The 18813-nt window shown below is 42.2% G+C and overlaps 2 protein-coding genes across 10 annotated transcripts in view; one reads left to right on the top strand and one right to left on the bottom strand.

Moving 5' to 3' along the window:
* Positions 1-16725, top strand: part of LOC130859528 (P2X purinoceptor 7-like) — a 29760-nt gene extending 13035 nt beyond the window's left edge. The window contains 7 exon segments of the mRNA XM_057747016.1: positions 2435-2571; positions 9110-9200; positions 10473-10538; positions 10625-10774; positions 12525-12626; positions 15881-15918; positions 15920-16725. Of these exon segments, the coding sequence (XP_057602999.1) occupies positions 2435-2571; positions 9110-9200; positions 10473-10538; positions 10625-10774; positions 12525-12626; positions 15881-15918; positions 15920-16376 (1041 nt within the window). The 3' untranslated portion in view covers positions 16377-16725.
* Positions 1-18813, bottom strand: part of IFT81 (intraflagellar transport 81) — a 241975-nt gene that overhangs the window by 204854 nt on the left and 18308 nt on the right. For 8 of the 9 annotated variants that reach the window (XM_057747011.1, XM_057747010.1, XM_057747004.1 and 5 more), the window contains exon 3: positions 10186-10278. The exons of the other annotated variant lie outside the window; for it this stretch is intronic. The gene's annotated coding sequence lies outside the window, so the exon portion shown is untranslated. The remainder of the gene's footprint in view (positions 1-10185; positions 10279-18813) is intronic. 9 annotated transcript variants of the gene reach the window in all.

The raw sequence follows: 18813 nt of genomic DNA on the forward strand, positions 1-18813 counted from the left end.
TCCCAGCAGGCCCTGAGGCCACTTCCAGGTTTATTTTTATCCCTGGCACCTAGCATTATCTGACTTACTATATATTTTACATATCCATTTGTCTGTTGTCCATTTTCCCTGACTAGAATGTAAGTTCCATGAAGGTAGGGACCTTTACATTTTTTTTTTTTTGGTTCATTTTTGTATAATGTTTAGCACATAATGGACACTCAATAAATATTTGTTGACTGAATGAAGAGTATGATAGATTTCGGCACAGCTGCATCCAGGAACTCAAATGATGTCTTCAGGAGTCTGACTCCCTTCATCTCTTGACTGTTTCCTTAATGATGATGTCATTCTCAGGCATATTCTTCACATGTCAAGGCAAAGCCACCAAACCTTTAGCACTGTGCTATCCATTATGGTAGCCACAAGTCACATGAAGTGAGTGACTTAAAGTTAATTAAAATTTTATCTCCTCAGTTATACCTCATTTCAAGTGTTCAATAACCACTGGCTATTGCACTATACAACATGAATATAGATCATATCCATCATCAAAGAAAATCCTATTAGACAATGCTGCTTTAGACTTTCACACTCTGTAGCTAGTGGTCTCAGCCAATAGAGGACCGCTTTTCCTACGGTTCTGGCAAAATGTCTCAAGGAGAGCTCTGATTGGCCTACGTGGGCCACGTATCTATCCTGAACCAATCACCAGCTCCAGAGGGAAAAACAGTCCTGATTGGCCAAGCCTGAGTCATGTGCCCACTCCTGGGGCTTGGAGAGGGCACAGCCCCATTCAAACCACTGAGAGTTGGGAAAGGTATTTCCCAAAGGAAATTCCAGGTAGTTTTCCCAGAAGAAGGCAAATTGGATGCCAAGTGACAAAGGCATTACATATTCACTATAATATGTACAGTGCTTGGTTTAGTACCTGACAAAATATGGCAGTTGTGATTATTCTGTACTGTTTCCCATTTCTCCAAGTCAGAGCCTCCCTGTTACTCATTTCTGTATCCTCAGCATCTAGTGTACTGTCTTGAAATGCCTAATTTCACTGATTCAAAGACATACCTTTTTTTCACTTTTAATAGTTTTGAAATCAGGAAGTACTTTCAGTTGATGGAGGCTCACAGTTTAATTGACAGCATTTTTGCCCTAGAGGAACATTAAAAAAACCCTATGTGTCTTACAAGCAATGGTGTCTAAGATTCAATGAAATATGATAGTCAGTTCTCAAAAACAATTTATAGAAACAAAGAAGTACCAAGTATAGGTAAGAGATTAACAGATTCTTTAGAAGTTTAGAAGAGAGAAAGGTCACCATGAATTGAGGAGCACAGGAGCGGCTGAGTGGGTGGGGAAGGATGTCAGCTGGGTCTTGGAGGACGAAGAGGATTTAGCTGGAGAGGTATGTGGGAGAAACATTTCATTGGGAGAAACGCTCTAAGGCCAAGATTTAAAAATTCAAAGCGTACCCAGCAATTCCACTCTTAAGTATATACCCAAGAAAAATGACAACATATCTTCACACAAAAACTCATACTAAAATGTTCACAGCAGTGTTATTCATAATAGCCAAAAGGTGGAAATAACCCAAGTGTCCATCAAAGGATGAATGGATAAACAAAATGTAGTATATCCATGCAATGGAATATTCTTCCACCACAAAAAGGAATGAAGTACTGACACATGTGACAACATGGATGACTTTAAAAGCATTATGCGAAGTGAAAGAAGCCAGACAAAAGGTCACATATTATATGATTTCATTCATGTGAAAATTCAGAATAGGAACTCTATAGAGACAAAAAGTAGATTAGTGGTTGCTTAGCGCTGAGAGAGGGGTAATAACTAAAGTTTACATGTTTTCTTTTGGAGGTAATGAAAACAGTGTAAAATTGATTGTGGTGGTGGTTGCACATAGACATGAATATACTAAAAACCGCTGAATTGTACATGCTATGTAGGCGAACTACATGAGAACTGTATCTGAATAAAGCTGTTTTTAAAAAAAGAAATGAAAATGCAAAGTGTGTTTAGGGAAAAGCACAGACAGTTCGGAATAAAAGCTTTCTCCTGGGCAGTATCAGGAGAGGAGCAGAGAAGACGTGATGGGCATGGGAATTCCAGTCTAACAAGTTTCAACTTAATCTTTAACGGGGGGGGGGGGGGCATCAAAGGTGTCTGATTACAGGAGTGGTTTGTTGAAAGTTGTATTTTAGGAGAATGAATATAGCGGTGGTGTGTTCCAGGTGGGAGGAGGAGCAGGGGCCACAGTATCAGCTGTATGAGTTAGACAGGGCTGCACTTATGGCTCTGAAAGTTTTAATCAGCATTTTTTTCCTTCAAAAGCCAACTTGTCCTTCAGTGATCATCCCTATGCAGGGAGGTGTCTGATGGCTGCATAACCCATGTCCAGCGGGACTGAGACATTGTCTCTCGTTGTCTTCCCCAGGGAGGAATCATGGGCATTGAAATCTACTGGGACTGCAACCTGGACACGTGGTCCCATCACTGCCGTCCAAAATACAGTTTCCGTCGCCTTGACGACAAGACTGCCAAGGAGTCCTTGTACCCTGGCTACAACTTCAGGTAACAGTGATCAGGGCCAGACTTGCCCAGTGACTCGTCACCCTTGGCTCCCCTGGGACTGTCCGGGTCCAGCTGAATTGTATTCCCAGCAGCCAGGAAGACGAGTTCTGATTCCCAAGGCAACAAGATGAATGTAAAAGACTTTCTCTAAGAGCTAGGCAGTGAATGAATTTCTGCATGAATTATTAAAGAATTGCACACTCTTTGTAAGATAAAAACAAAACTTGGCAAACACAGAAAAGCATAGAGAAGAGGACAAAAATCACCCATAACTCCTCTACCCTGAGATAATCGAAGACAACCCTCTGGGGAATTTACCTTTGTCTAACCCATTCCTTTGCGAGGCTTATATGAGATCATATCATATTTATAATTTGGTACTCTTGGGGGTTTTTTATATGCCAGTCACTCAGAATTCTTTGTGACCACCACATTAATTATCATAATATTCCATTGTGACTGTAATGATAACAACAGCTACGACTTAGGGAGGGTCTTCTATATACCAGGCATTTACATCACCATCGCTAAGCCTCACCACCACCAGGGAAGGTAGCTACTGGTGTCCCGGGGAAAGCTGAGAACGGTGAAATGATCTGCCCAAGACCCATAGCTAATAGGACAAGCTCCATAATCCTGAGCTAGGTCACTAACTTCCCAAAACACACACTTTCCCTTCCATCTCATGATTTTCTCACCATTCCACTATTATTGGACATTTGGGGTGCTTTGGTTTTTCTTTATAAATAACTCTGCACTGTATATCTCTGTATGTATATCTTTGTTTGAATTCCAGGTTACTTTCTTACGATTAATTCCTAGAAGCAGAATTATTGGATCAAAGGTTATGAGCATTTCACCATAAGTTTTCAGGTTTTAAAAGGACTATTAAGGGCTTATTTTTCATTTTTCAGATTTGTATTCAGTTCTTTTTCAAAGCCATCTATCATTGTTTCAGTGAGATCCATGCCTAGCTTATGGAGCCCACTCCTCTCGACCAATCTACTGTATAACCCCTTTCACACTGAACTGCAGCAACTTGGATAGGATTCCTCTCTGTGGGGCTTTGGAATACTTGTTGGTGGGCTTCGGCAGAAACAATCCTGTGCAAAGTTCTGTGTGTGCCATGGGCTATGGAGACGTTCCTCTGGGGTGATAATTTAATTTTGTTGTTGTTCCTGCCAGGACTGTATGGCATCTATCAACTACAAACCAGTTTTTAGTTTAATTTCTTGGTGCTGGATGTTTTCACTCCGCTACAAGGATCCCATCCCCGCTTCCTTGCCTAGGAGGGCCTCGCAGCCTCAGCTCCTTTCCTAAGAAGTATGTTAAGGCTCTAGCTGCTCAGAAACACATCTGTCTGGAACTCCTAGGGGTCATGTGGCTTTAGTCCCCACTTACCACTCATCTCTAGCACCTAGCCCTTCCTTGTTGTGAGCTCAGTAATATATTGATATGACTTTAAAAAATATTTTGTCTTGCACTTCTTTGTGTAAGTGCGGTGGGGTGGGAGGTGGTGGTGGAGGTGGTGAGGCAGCCTGCCATCTTGAGTGGAAGTCCTTTTGGTAAAAACATCTTAAAGACTCCTGATACCTTGGGTCACACTGCTGCCTCACTGCAGTTTTGTCTTATTTTTAAGGTTCTTTGTAGTACATCACTATGCTTCTGGCTTCTGGACTTCAACCCTATGAATTCACTGGGATTCTGGTTCATTTTCACCCTTAAGGTGCCTGGTACTGGATTTGTGCTGATCTATTCTGGTTTTGATGCTGTATAGCTCATTCCTCTACTCCTGACTTTTTCCCATTGGTGATCCTGTGCCCCTAACTTAGGTTCCAAGTAACCCCCTATGTCTGGATAATTTTTCAGCCGGGCCCTACAACACTGGACCAGCAATAACTTGGCTGAGGCTCATAACACACTTTCCATGACCTTTCATTTCCTGTAGGAGCCAGGCAGGGTTCTGTGACTACGGTTACGACTGGCCATCTTGTGCCCTGGTTCCAGACACAAAGTAGGCTTTTGCTGTTCCCTTTTCAGAGAGAGTTGCTGAGTGTATCCTTTGAATAATGGTTATACAGTTTGCTTACAAAGCTGGTAGGAAACTGATACTGGCATTCTTCATTCATTAACTACATATTGAAGAGAAAAATATTTGTTGTCCCAACGGGTATATATCAGTAAACAAAATAGACAAGTTACTACTTAGCATCTATTCTAATAGGACATGACTATAAGCATAAGACAAAAATATAAGTAAATAAAAAACTCCAAGTCAACATCCTTAGTCACCAGGGAAAATGCAAATTTAAACCACAATGAAATATGACATGCCCACCAGAATGACTAAAATTAAAAAGACTGGAAATTCCAACTGTTGCCAAGGACCAGGAGTAACTGAAACTCTCCTACTTTGCTAGTGGGAGTGTAAAATGGTACAACCACATTAGAGAATTGTTGGAAGTTCCTTATAATGGGAAATGTACATCTATCCTATAAACCAATCCCACACTCAGGTATTTACCCAAGAGAAAGGAAACATATCTCCACACACAGATTTGTACATGACTGTCCACAGCAGCCTTACTCATAATAGCCAAAACCCAGAAACAACCCAAATGTGCATTAACAGGTGAATGGAGAAATTAATTGTGATATATTTATATAATAAAACACTACTTAACATGGATAAAAATGGAAGTAATTACTGATACACGCAACAACATAGACGAATCCCACAGACATTATGTTGGGTGAAAGAAGCCAGACCTGAACGAGTACATTCTATGATGCCACTTGTATCAAGTACAAAAGCAGACAAACGTATCTGTGATGACAAAAGATAGAATGATGGTTGCTGGGCTGGGGTGTAGGGGTAGGAAGGAGAAATAGGAACTGATTGGAAGGGAGCACAGAAAGCTTTCTGGGGTAATGGAATGTTCTACATCTTGGTAGGGATATAGGTTACACAGGGTATTCATTTGTCGAAACTCATTGAATTGAACCTTTAGGACTTGTGCATTTTCTTACATGTTAGTTATACCTCAATAGAACAACCAAATCCAACAAGACCATTTCAGATGATGATAAATGCTTCAAAGAAAATCAAACAAGATAGTGTGATGGGATGGGGGGAAATGCAACCAGAAAAGGCCTCTCCAAGCACGGGATAGGACCCCCATAGGCATCACGCACTTTCCTGAGGATTGAGCTTTCCTAGTTAAGAAGAGAAACTGCACACATAGGAGTCCATGTTAGGGAATCAACTTGCAAACATCTTAGCGTCTCCGATACTTTTAGTACTAATGGTCTGGACCAGCGGTTCTCAAAGTGCGGGTCCCCACATCAGCATCACGTGGGATCTGGTCAGAAATGCCAGTTCTCAGGCTCTACCCCAGACCTACTGAATCAGACAGTCTGGGGACTGTCTTCAAAAACCTTCCAGGGTATTCTGATGCAAACTCAAGTTTGAGAATCACTAATCTAGACCCTCGATATTCTAAATGTGATCCTAGAACCAGTGGTCCTCACACTCCTTATTGCTTCACACCTGGCTGCCTCACTCATTTCTGTTCTCTGTCTGGCCCCTATAGATAATTTGAGTTTGAGACCCTTCACTAAAGGCTGGCTGAGATCAAGACTTAAGAGGCTTTTTGCCTTCTCTGGATCAGTGGAGTCTCTTCCAGGGCCCTGAAACCAGCTCCTAGTTTAGGTAATGTCTGATCATTCCCTGCTGCTCTACTGAGTAGCCTTGTGGCCATCAGCAAGAAGAGAGGCCTAGATCAGTGGTCCCCGACTGCCCTCACACGCTGTTTTTTCAGCAATCAGCAGATGCATGCAGGGCAACATACCAATCACATGCTAGCCAATGTCCTTAAGTCGCCGAGCTAAGCCTAAGAACATTAGCTCCTGGACAGATCCGAGCTTTCTGAAAAACTGCTTGTGATGTTAATATTCTTTTAGAACAAAGTGTTAGAGCATTGGTTCTCTGCAATAAGCACCAGAAGAAATCTTTAGCCAAAAGTAAGTGGTTGAGATCTGGCAGGTAACTGGACAAGTTACTTTCAAAGAGCCACACAAAAGAGAAGGAAGTTAAAGGTTATATGAGGTTTGTGAGAAAATATAATTGTCTAAAACATAGGAAGTTGAAGGAATTGATCACGTTGCAGCATTTTGTCCTTTAGCGAAAGATACGTGGCAAAAGGTCCCTATTCAGTGATTCAGTTTACTTACAAGATGTGTAAAGCAGGGAAAACCCACACAGAACAGAATGCCTGATGCGCTTCTCTGCTTTCAGAATAGGTATGTGTGTGTATTCATTTCCTGTGGCTGCTGTAACAAATTACCACAAGCTTGGTGGCTTTAAACAACAGAAATTTCTCTCTCACAGTTCTGGAGGCCAGAAGTCCAAAATCAAGGTGTCAGCAGAGACACATTCCCTCTAAAGGCTCTAAAAGAGGATCTTTCCTTGTCTCTTCTAGCTTCGGATGGCTTTAGGTGGTCCTTAACTTGCGGTGGCTGCATCCCTCCAATAGCTGCCTCTGCCTTTACAGAGCCTTCTCCTCTGTGTTTCTGTAACTCTCCCTTTCCTTTTTCTTATAAGGATAGAGTCACTGGATTTAATTAAGGCCCACCCTAAATCCAGGATGATCTCATCTTGAGATCCTTAACTCATTTACATCTGCAAAGTTCCTTTTCCAAAGAAGGTCACATTCACAGGTGGTGCAGGGGTTAGGCACTTGGACTTATCTTTTTTGGGGGGCCATTACTCAACCCACTACAGCGTGCAAAAACATCCTTGCCCAGGGCCTGGTGTTTCTGAGTATGGCCCACTGTTCACCTGCATCAGAACCACCTGGTACCTTTCCTGGAAATACAGATTCCTACAAGCATCTCACACCTTTGGAAACCACCCTTTGGGGGTAAGGCCCAGGAATATGCCTTTTGAACACACTTCCCAAGTGCTTCTTGCCCTGAGTTTGAGAACCACTGTACCAAGACCCCGAAAGCAGACATTCAAGTGTTACTATACAATGTTAACCTTCTAGCAAAACAGCTTGCATAGACAGATAATGCAACCCTGGGGCAGGGAGTGGTGATGCATGCTTGCTTTGCATTTTAAAAAACAAACCAATCAATACAGCAGAAGAAAGTACTGTCATGGAATGAGAACAATCAGATGCAAAGAAACTGAAACCCCTTTGGCCAGAAACAGGCGCTGAAGTGCCTGAGACTATCTAACTGATCTCAGTGTCAGATGGTGAGAGTTTTAAAAGAATCAGAATTGCAGATGCTCCATGCCAGATTCTGGCAGAGCATCATCCATTTTCTGTTTTCTTCTCTCCCCACACCTGTAAATAGGGAATGAATTAATAATAACTCAAGGAAACTATACGTCCTTACCTGAAAACCACCACCAAAAGGTGGTAAGAGGGAGGGTCAGAGCTAAAAGTTTTGTGGAAAAAAAAAAGGTTTGTGACACATGTGGCTTAAGCCTTTCCTAATTATTCACGAGAAAGGAAACATGCCACCTTCCCCAACAGCAGCACTGATGAGAGTTGTGTATTTGGGGTGATTGTGATTTGTGCCGAGGTCTTAACTTATACAGGTGACTCAGTGATGACAGAGAAAAGTCAATGCCATTGAAAGAATCTTCCGAGAGGAGGGGGCACACCGGGCCACACAGGGCCACAGGGGGAAGCACCAGGTTCCATCAGGGGTAAGCAGGAGCGGGGGAAAGCACAGCCCAGAGCCTTTACTGTGTTTTCCTTAGGAAAGGCAAGGCAGGGCAGCGGAGACGGCTTAGGACTGGCTAGGCTGAGGACTGTTGGTGGGCTCTGGGCTACAGGGGAGGTCTCTGGTTGTCTGGTACCTGGCCCTGGGCAATTCCGGGCAAGGGAAATGTTGACTGGGTGTGTGAGAGTTAGATACAGGAGGTGGCTGGAGACATGGACTCAGGATTGGTCAGACGGTGTGTAACATGAGTTTCACATACTCTCAAAACCTGGATTGCAGGGGGCATGTAAACAACATTGTCTGTTACTTTGGTCCTGGTGATAATGGACGCCAACCAGACAAGTACAGAATCTGAAGAAAACACAGTCAGGACAGATTGCAGAGGTGCACCTGTCCCCAATCCATTACTTAGTATCTAAGATTCACCCTCCCCCTCTGTGTTCTAGAAACTAAACTCTTCCCTCCTAAGGACTGATCAGCGTGCTTACAGTTATTTTGTAAAATTTCTCTTGTTGTGAATCCTATATTGCTTAAAAATTGTTCATTTTAATCTTTTAAAGCAGACTTTCCATCACCCTGTGATGCTGGAAGTCGAGAAGGTGATGTGGGGAAGTGGAGCCTTGGTTCCAGGTGAACGGGGAGAGAAATTCATGCGTTTGGATTGTGTTCTTCCCTTTGCCAACCACAGCAGAGCTAGAAGATGGACAAAGAAGACTAGATGGGCTACTGTTTTGTTTTTCTTTTCATAAAACACCGCACTTTCAGATAGATCTTATAAATATGGTTCCTTTTCCTCCGACAGACATGCCAAGTACTATAAGGAAAATAATACTGAAAAGCGGACCCTGATAAAAGCCTTTGGGATCCGTTTTGACATCCTGGTTTTTGGCACCGTAAGTCTCTTCTCTGCTCTCAGCCACTGGCATCTCCATTCCTATGACTGTGTCTTAATTATCGCTGTAGGGTCTCAAAGGGTGAATGTTTTGGTCATAGTCATTAGCTGGCATTGTGCATCTTGCATGGGGATCAGAGAGGGGGAAGAAATGTCCTTGTTCACAGACAAGCTATCTAATGAGTACAAGAGTGGGCTTGGGGAAAAAACCTAATACTCAACTTTAAAAATACTCTGATGCTTAAAAAAGAGAGAGAAAGCAATCCCTCTGCAAAATAGTTTCTAAGGAATCCAACTCTAATTGGCTTAGGGGAAAAGAATCTTCTTTTTTTTTTTTTCTTTTTTTTCAGTTCATATAACTGAAAAATCCAGAGGCATTGTTCAGGCCTCAGCCATCGTTGAATCCAGATGTTTTAACAACATCATCAGGAATCGGCCTCTCTCCTTCTCTTATATTTGTTCTCCTTTGTTTTGGTGTCATTCACAGCGGGTCATCTCTATGCCGTGGTGTCAGCAGCTACTTATATCTTAGCAATTTAGCAATGTCCATGAAAAGAGAACATCTCAGCAAAGGCCTCAGCAGATGCCACTGGCTTTGACTGGCCCAATAGGAGCCACATGCTCACTGCTGAACTAATTACTGTGGCCAGGGTCACTCACAATGGCTGGCCTTAGCCACAAACTACACGGACTGAGTATGGACACAGGTGGTTCTCCAGAGGAGAACTGGCATGCTGTCTCCAGAAGGAGGGGATGCTGGGCGTGCAGAAATCCACAGATGCCCACATACCTGTCTGACAGCATATTATTTATGTAACCTGGCGATAAGCAGCACAAGCATCCCTGAGATATAGTGAGAGGATACGAAGACACTAAGAATAAAAACACACGGACCTCTACGGGAAGAGTTTGTGCAGACACTCCTTCCCTCTGTTTCCAAAGTAATCTCAAATCACTTTTAGGGAAAGGTCTTCTGAAACTCTCACCTTGAATGGAAAAACAAACTTTCAATGGTTCTCTGCTCAATGTGTGGGTTCCAGTGCTTCTTTGTTTAAAACATCCATGTTTTCAAGCACATCCTAAAAGGCAAAAGCAGGAGAAATGGGATTCAGATTTCAGCCTCCTTAATCTTTGTTCCCGTGAACACTCTGGATGCATCTGTCAAATTCATGGCACTACACTCCCTCCTCTGCTGGAACTTACAGTTACATGTTAGAGCAAAAGAGCATTGCTCTGATTTTCAACCGAGTAACCTTTTGTACTCTATTTTCAGGGAGGCAAATTTGACATTATCCAGCTGATGATTTACATCGGTTCGACCCTCTCTTACTTTGGTTTGGTAAGGGATTCTCTTTCTCATATTTTATGAAAATGATTTGGCAAAAGGAAGTTTCACTAACGTGGTGCTTGTCTGGGTTTTTCCAGGCCACTATATTCATTGACCTTCTCATCAACACTTACTCAAGGAAATGGTGTCGATCCCATATTTATCCCTGTTGCAAGTGCTGTGAACCCTGCGCAGTCAATGAATACTACTACAGGAAGAAGTGTGAATTCATTGTGGAGCCAAAGCAGGTAAGGCTCGCTGTGTCTATGGGACGTCAAAACATCCGTCGGGCCCACTGGATCACTGAGAAATGTGTAGAAAAAAGGCCAAAATCATAGGTGTAATCAATCCCATGGTGGATAAGTCTCTGGTCTCTACCCCAATTCACCATCTCTCAGATGAATCCTTTAGTTTTACTGAGAAACAAAAACAAAAATGGAGAAGCAAGATATAGAGAAAACAAATTTTTATGTTCCAGGATTGGTCATTTTTCTCAGACTTATTAAGTTGGTTGTGCAAAAAAAGGTATAACGACTTTGGAGAACAATTTGTAAATCTAGTAACATTTAAACAGAACATACTTTACAGCCTGACATTTCCACTTCTCCATACCTGCCCTAGAGGAACACTCACATGGGCACCCAAGTAGTACACGTGTACAAGATGTCCATCACAGCGCTGTTTGTGATGCTGAAGAGGAGAATCTGCCCAAGTGCCCAGTAGGTGAATGGTGAAATAAACTATGATAAACCCATGGTAAGGAATGCCTGGCACCAGTTTTAAAAAGTGAGGTAGATTATAATAAAAGCAAACGTTTACATAGCATTTCCAGTGCTATGTATGCATTAACTCACTGAATCTTCACGCAACCCTACAGGTAGGTTTATGGGATTATGATTATTAGTAGAACTGTATAGATAGATGCTACTATTATCTCTTTCTATAGATGAGGAAGTTGAGGCACAGGAAGGTTAAATAATCTGCCCAAAGCCATACAGCTAGTAAGTGGCAGAGCTGAAATTCCAACTCAGGCAGGCTGGTTTCAGAGTCCATGTTTATAATCCCTATCTTATAGGTATTGACTGGCATGAGCAAATATCCAAGACATTTGTTGAGAGGAAAAAAAGCAAACTATGGAACAATATATATGGTATGATATATAGGTTAAAAAGCAGCTATACACATAAACTAATTCTATGTATTTTTTACACGTATATTAGATATGTCCATTTATGTACACACACATATATATTCTGTATATTTTCTACATATATTACACACACACATGTAAATGTATGTGGTGAGGTAATACATGCATATTAAAAGGTACACATAAGTGATAACAGTGATTGCTTCTGGACAGGAGCCCAGGATGGGGAATAGGCAAAGAAATTTTAGTTTTTCTGTATGGTTTTGATTTGATTTGTAATTTACTACACTGACTCCATGACTTCCTGCAAAAAAGGAGAAATCTCTGATGCTTAAAAACAACGAAGAGGGTTTCTTTCCTTTATCCAAGAACACTGCTGTGCTTTTTTTAGCAGCTGAATGCACAATTCATTGTTCATTGTACATGTATTTGCAATTAAAATAAAAGTTCATCTTTGCAACTAACATTAATCACCATTTCACGGCCCAAGATGGGATGAAATTTTATGAGAATATAAAGTTGCAATAGTATAAGTTTCTGGAGATATTCAACCTAGAGTAACTGAAATTGAGGGAACTCAACAAAGGAATTTTACGTAGCGCTTGGGGGACCTAGAGCTATTAGGCAGTAAGCTGTGGATACTCTAAGTCTACAAATTAAGGTGCCTGGGGCTCCGTTTCTGATTTACCTTTAGACTCAGAATTATTCTTTCTTGGAGAGCAAGAGTTTTTGGTTAGCTTGCTTAACAGGTTTTCATCTGGTAAATAGTTGCCTTTAGATGCGTTCAGATATGCAACTCGTGATAATCCTATACTGACATTGGTAACCTTTTCATCTTTATTTCCTAGACATTAAAATATGTGTCCTTTGTGGATGAACCCCACATTAGGATGGTAAACCAAAGGCTACTTGGGACAAGTCTGCAAGATGTCAAAGGTGAAGAAGTCCCAGTAAGTTATCATTATTATTATTATTATTATTATTATTATGCCTTGCTGAGAAGCACGTGGGATCTTTGTTCCCTGACCAGGGATTAAACCCATGCTCCCTGCAGTGGAAGCACGGAGTCCTAACCACTGGACCACCAGGGAATTCCTATTAGTCTTTATTTTTTAAGAGAAACCTTATTATTAAATATAAATATATATAAAAATATATATCTATATAAATATATCTAGAAATGCGTATTAATCACAATCGATGATGTGACAAAGTCAATCACACGTAACACATTACCAGCACCCAGATTTTAAAAATGACCATCACTAGCAGAAGTCGTCTTTATGCCTCCACTCAATCACTACCTTCCCGTAAAAGTAGTCATTATCCTGTATTCAAAGGTTAGTTTTACCTCTTCTAGAGCTTTTCAAAAATTTTAACCCTACAGTATGTATTCAGCACATACTCTGTTGAGGGTCTGGCTTCCTGCCCTCAAGGTTATTTTTGTGAGAGTCATCCATGGTGCTGTGTACAGCAATGGTTCCTTCTCATCGTCGTATACTTTCTGTTTTATACACATTCAACTTATTTATCCATTCTATTGTTGAATGAACTACCTATTTGCATAGTTTCCACTTTGGGGTTCATGCCAATGATGCTGCTACAGGAAACATATGGCGCCTAAGAGTGGAAATGCTGAGTCCTAAGGCAGGTGTGTGGTCAGCTATAGTAGATACTACCGAACAGCTCTCTAAAGTGGGTGTTCTAATTCACACTCTCCCCAGCAGTTCTGGCTGCTGGACATCTTCACTAACTGCATTAGTTTTCTACAGCTGCCATAATAAATTACCACCAACTAGGGAGCTTGGAACACCAGATTTACTCTCTCACAGTTCTGGAGGCTGGAAGTCTGAAAGCAAGGTGTCAGCAGGGCTGTGCCCCCCTTGAACCTCTAGGGGAGGTTCCTTCCTTGCTTCCTCCAGCTCCAGGGGCTTATTACACCTGTTAGGGCGTCCACTACAATACTGAATAGAAGTGATAAGAGCAGGCATCTTTGTCTCATTCCCTATCTCAGGAAGAACAGTATTTATTTCACTATAGTACTTGCTGTAGGTTGGGTTTGTTTGCTTTGTTTTGTGCTGCGCTACACATCTTACAGGATCCCTGTTCCCTGACTAGAGACTGAATCCAGACCACTGCACTGAAAGCGCAAAGTCCTAACCACTGGACTGCCAGGGAATTCCCTGCTGTGGGTTTTCAAAGAATGCTCTATCAGATTAAGAAAACTCCCCTCTGCTCCCAGTTTATGAAGAAGTTTTTTTATCTTGAATGGATATTGAATTTTAACACATTTTTGACCAGAGACGTATTATGGACACAGGCATTCGTTTCTACAAAAAATCCCCAGCTCAATAATGTGTTAAAATAACATGGTTTTTTCCTGCTTCTCGTCAATTCATCAATGAGGGTTTTTTTCTGTTACGTGGTGCATGACACTGATTGGTTTTCAAATCTTAAGCCAACCTTGCATTCCTGCAATTAAATCAGTTTGAATGTGATGTATTATTCTTTGTATTCACTGCTGGATTCAATTTACTAATATTTAAGAATTTTACAACTCTTCTTGAGAGAAACTGGCCAAAATTTTTCCATTCTTGTAATGTTTTTATCAGTCTAGTTATAAAGTGAACTCCCATGTGTTGCGGGGGTGCGGTTTAAAATATATGTAACTTAAAATTTACCATTTTAACCATTTTAAAGTGCACAAGTCAGTGACATTTAGTGACATTTAGCATATGCACAGTGGTACGCAACCATCACCACTATCTAGCTCCAGAACTTTTCATCACCCCAAAAGGAAACCCTGTATCCATTCAGCAGCCACTCCTTACTCACTTCTCCCCAGTCCCTGGCGAGCACTAATCTGCTTTCTGGATCCATGGAATGGCCTGTTTTGGGCATTTCATATAAACTGAATCATATAATACTTGTCCTCTTATGTCTGGCTTCTTTTATTTAGCATAATGTCTTCGAGGTTCCATCCATGCATGCTTAGCTAAACATCCATGTTTAGCATTTGCTAGTACTTCATTCCTTTTCATAGCTGAGTAACAGTCCACTGTATGAACATAATATTTTTTTCTATCCATTCATCCATTGATGGATACTTGGGTTCTTTTCACCCTTTAGCTATTATAAGAGTGCTGCTGTGAACATTCATGTATAAGAACCATTCCGTTTTTTTAATTAATTAATTAACTTATTGGCTGTGTTGGTTCTTCGTTGCTGCCCACGGGCTTTCTCTAGTTGCAGAGAGCGGGGGCTGCTCTTTGCTGCAATGCGGGGCTTCTCATTGCGGTGGTTTCTCTTGTTGGGGAGTACAGGCTCTAGGCGTGCGGGCTTTCAGTAGTTGTGGCACGTGGGCTCAATAGTTGTGGCTCTCAGCCTCTAGAGCACAGGCTAGTAGTTGTGGTGCCCGGGCTCAGCTGCTCCGAGGCACGTGGGATCTTACTGAGCCAGGGATCGAACCCATTCCCTCCGCATTGGCAGACAGGATATTAACCACTGCACCACCAGGGAAGCCCGAACCATTCAATTTTAATGTACTTAATTCAGACTTTCTTTGGTGAATGAAGGTTTATGTCACAAAGAATAGACATAAATGACGGCAATTATGGCAGCTGCCCTCAGAGGATAACAAATGGATTTGTGCAGAAAAGGGAGCATGGGGAGAAAGGAGAAAGGAGACCTAAGTCAACAAATACTTACTGTCTACTATGTGTGGGCACCGTCGTCGGCATTGTGGTTACAGGCAGTAAACAAAGCAAACAGGGCCCCTGCTTTCACGTGGAAGCAGAATCATCAAGTAAAGGTATCAATTTGTAAGATCATTTGCTCATAAGGAACAGAGAACATCATTATGTGATAAGAGAATGACCTGGGAAGAGGGGACCTACCTAGATCAGGTGGTCAGGGCAAGAACGTCTCTCTGAAGAGACGATATATGCTATAAGGCCTGGCTTTTCTGAACTTCCCTTTCCAAATCTGTAAAATGGAGATCAGGACTCATATCTCATGAGGTTCTTCGAACGCTTCAATGAGACAATGCTTGCGAAACACAGTCCTGATATATACATTTAATAAATGACAATTACTAGCATTAATGTAATATTAAATGTAATTTTATAAGTTAATAATAAAATTGAAGAACCTAGAACCCGAGGGGTTGTCACTGCTGATGGGTTTGGAAACTTGCCTTTTTCAGAGACCCCTGATGGACTTCACAGACTTGTCCAGGCTGCCTGTCTCTTCACGACCCACCCCCCATTCCTGGACAACCAGAGGCTATCCAGCTGCTTAGTGAAGAGGTAACCCCGAGGTCCAGCGACCGCCCGGATTGGTGCCAGTGCAAAAATTGTCTCCCGTCCCAACTCCCTGAGAAGCAAAGATGCTTGGAAGAGCTGTGCTGTCGGAAGGAGCAGGGTGCCTGTATCACCACCTCAGAGCTGTTCAGCAAGCTTGTCCTGTCCAGACATGTCCTGCAGTTCCTCCTGCACTACCAGGAGCCCTTGCTGGGGCTGGATGAAGATTCGGACAACAGCCGGCTGCGGCACTGCGCCTACAGGTGCTACACCACCTGGCGCTTTGGCTCCCAGGACCTGGCTGACTTTGCCATCCTGCCCAGCTGCTGCCGCTGGAGGATCCGGAGAGAGTTTCCCAAGCCCGGAGGCCAGTACAGTGGCTTCAAGAGTCCTTACTGATATGCTGAGCAGTCATATAACACCGCCTTGCTTGCACCTTGAGCTTCACCTGCAAAGATGTGTGTCCAGATTTTCAGCCAAAGGGAAATGTGCTTTCCTCCACCCCCAGCTCTACGTGTGTCAGAGGCAAAGTGACCAGGGTAAACAAACAGCAAAGAAACCAAAATCCCTCAGCATGGCCTGAGACTCAAGAGATTCAGATTTATATCTCCATTCTATCCCTAGCAAGTTGTGTGACTCTAGGCCTTTCACCTCTGCACCTAAGCTGCCTTATTATCCAATCTATTGTTTCACAGGGATATTAGGGATATTAGGAGAGCACTCTGAGACAGCGTACGTGAACTTTCTTATTAACCCATAAAGAGCTACGTGAACACGAAGCCGCTCACCTTGAGGTGAGACTAGGATAACGTCCAACTGTGAACAAACCCTGGTTAAAGAATGCGGAGGATTAAAAGTGGCCACAAATTTTTTGGCATTTGTCCTACAGGACCTGAGGGGTTATATCTCCTCCCCTTGTGTCTTGGCAGCTCTGATCACTTTATCCGGTGATAAAGTGATGCTGTGTCAGGTTCAGGGTCTCGGTCTTGAGAGGCTGTCAGCTTCCACTTCCTGTCCCTTGAAACTCTCGCTGGGAAGGAAGGCGGCTCCCATGGAAAAAGCTGGCTATCCTGAGTCCACACTGCTGTGAGGAAGCCCAAGTAGCCAGGTGGAGAGGAAAGATGCCCCCAGCATTCAAGCCATCCGAGCCCATGGGAGAGAAGAAGTCTTCGGATGATTCCAGATCCTGCTAACACATCACCGCAACTGCATCAGACACCCCGAGTGAGAGCTGCCCAGTGAACCCACAGAACTAAATTGTTATGTTAAACCACTATGTTTTGGGTTGTCTGTTACACAGCAACAGATAACTGGGACAGAGAGCAAGCCTGATTCATGGGACGTAGACTCAGCCCACACCTTCTCTGGTTCTAAGGTTCTTGGGGAGCCTGGACCATCCCCGGAGCCCCTCGGGGGCTTAGGTTTGGATTAGGCAGTTCTAGAAGAGCTGCAGACCAAATCAGGTAACTCACCGGACCAGCCCTGGAATCCATCAAATCTAACTGCTGAGCTACCCAATACATTTCAATCCACATCACAGTTCTATGACTGGAAGTAACATCAAAGTTCTAAAAACTGGGAAAAGCCACCTTTATGCCTTTAACTTCCTGTACTTTGCAGCCAATTACAATGCATGCAGTCTGGATGCTCCTTAAAAAGCAACTCACACTCAAACCTGTCACCATTCCTATACATCAACCACTAAGAGTATAAAAATGGACAGCAGCTTTTAGAATCCTCCTGCAGCATTTTCTTTTCAAGGTTTTGGCACTAGAACGGACTATTCCTAAACGGCAACTGTTTTAAACAATAAATAGAGACCACTACTTAAAACTGTGACTAATGAAGGATCTGTGAGTTTTTAATACATACTCAAAGATTTACCATCTTGATACTTTTTAAAAGTCATCAGCTTCCTACTGTTTTAATGTAAGATAATATGAACAAAAACCTCTTTTTGTCTCAGGATTTTATCTGGCTTTAAACTCAGGAATCATGTTAATTGGGCCAGATTTAACTCTCATTTTTACTATCTTTCAGAGATACTTTTGAAAAGTGAATTATATATGACTTCTTCAGAACTGAAATTTTGTACTCCAACAACTCTTACGTAACTGCTACAGAGTTCCATTCCGATAGCCTCTGAGCCTCGCAGGTTATTTTTTGGTGCCTTATTCCTAGTGTGTTTCTATCACCTTGTGGAGGCCCCAGGTGGAGTCAGAATTTGGAGTGACAAATAATCACTGGCTCCACCTACTGTTTCCACCTTTCCCAGATGCTCTGGGTGAGAAGGGGAGAGGGTGATATGTTACATCAACTGTGTAAAATGTCTCACACTTGCTACAATAACATGCGTCGGATTTATATTCTTATTTTCAGTCCACTGTATTAAACAGTGTCCTCGCCAAAGGCATCCCCAGGAACATCACCTTTTGGAGGATCTGTTTTTTGTACCTGAATCCATTCTTCTCTTATAGTAATTGCACAGTATTCACTGCTTCATCTCTGTATCATAGGTGTGCTTTCTTGTAGCACTGGTTATGGACTTCCATCCCTCTCTTTACAGGGGACCATTTTTAAAACCTTCCTAATTCTAGCTTGGCAATGTAGATGTCTTAACTGTTTTGATAATTAAAAAGTAATGTGTGTGGGATGAATTGGGAGATTGGGACTGCCATATATACATTACTAATAAGAAAAAAATATCAAAGTGTACACTTTAAATATATGCAGTTTATTGTATGTCAATTATATCTCAATAAAAGTTCTTTAAAAAAAGGCAATGTGTAATTCGCGTTTATTAAGCATTCCTTTTACTTCCTTTTCTCAGAAGATC

This window comes from Hippopotamus amphibius, chromosome 8, assembly GCF_030028045.1.
Source record: "Hippopotamus amphibius kiboko isolate mHipAmp2 chromosome 8, mHipAmp2.hap2, whole genome shotgun sequence".
NCBI classification, from domain to species: Eukaryota; Metazoa; Chordata; class Mammalia; order Artiodactyla; family Hippopotamidae; genus Hippopotamus; species Hippopotamus amphibius.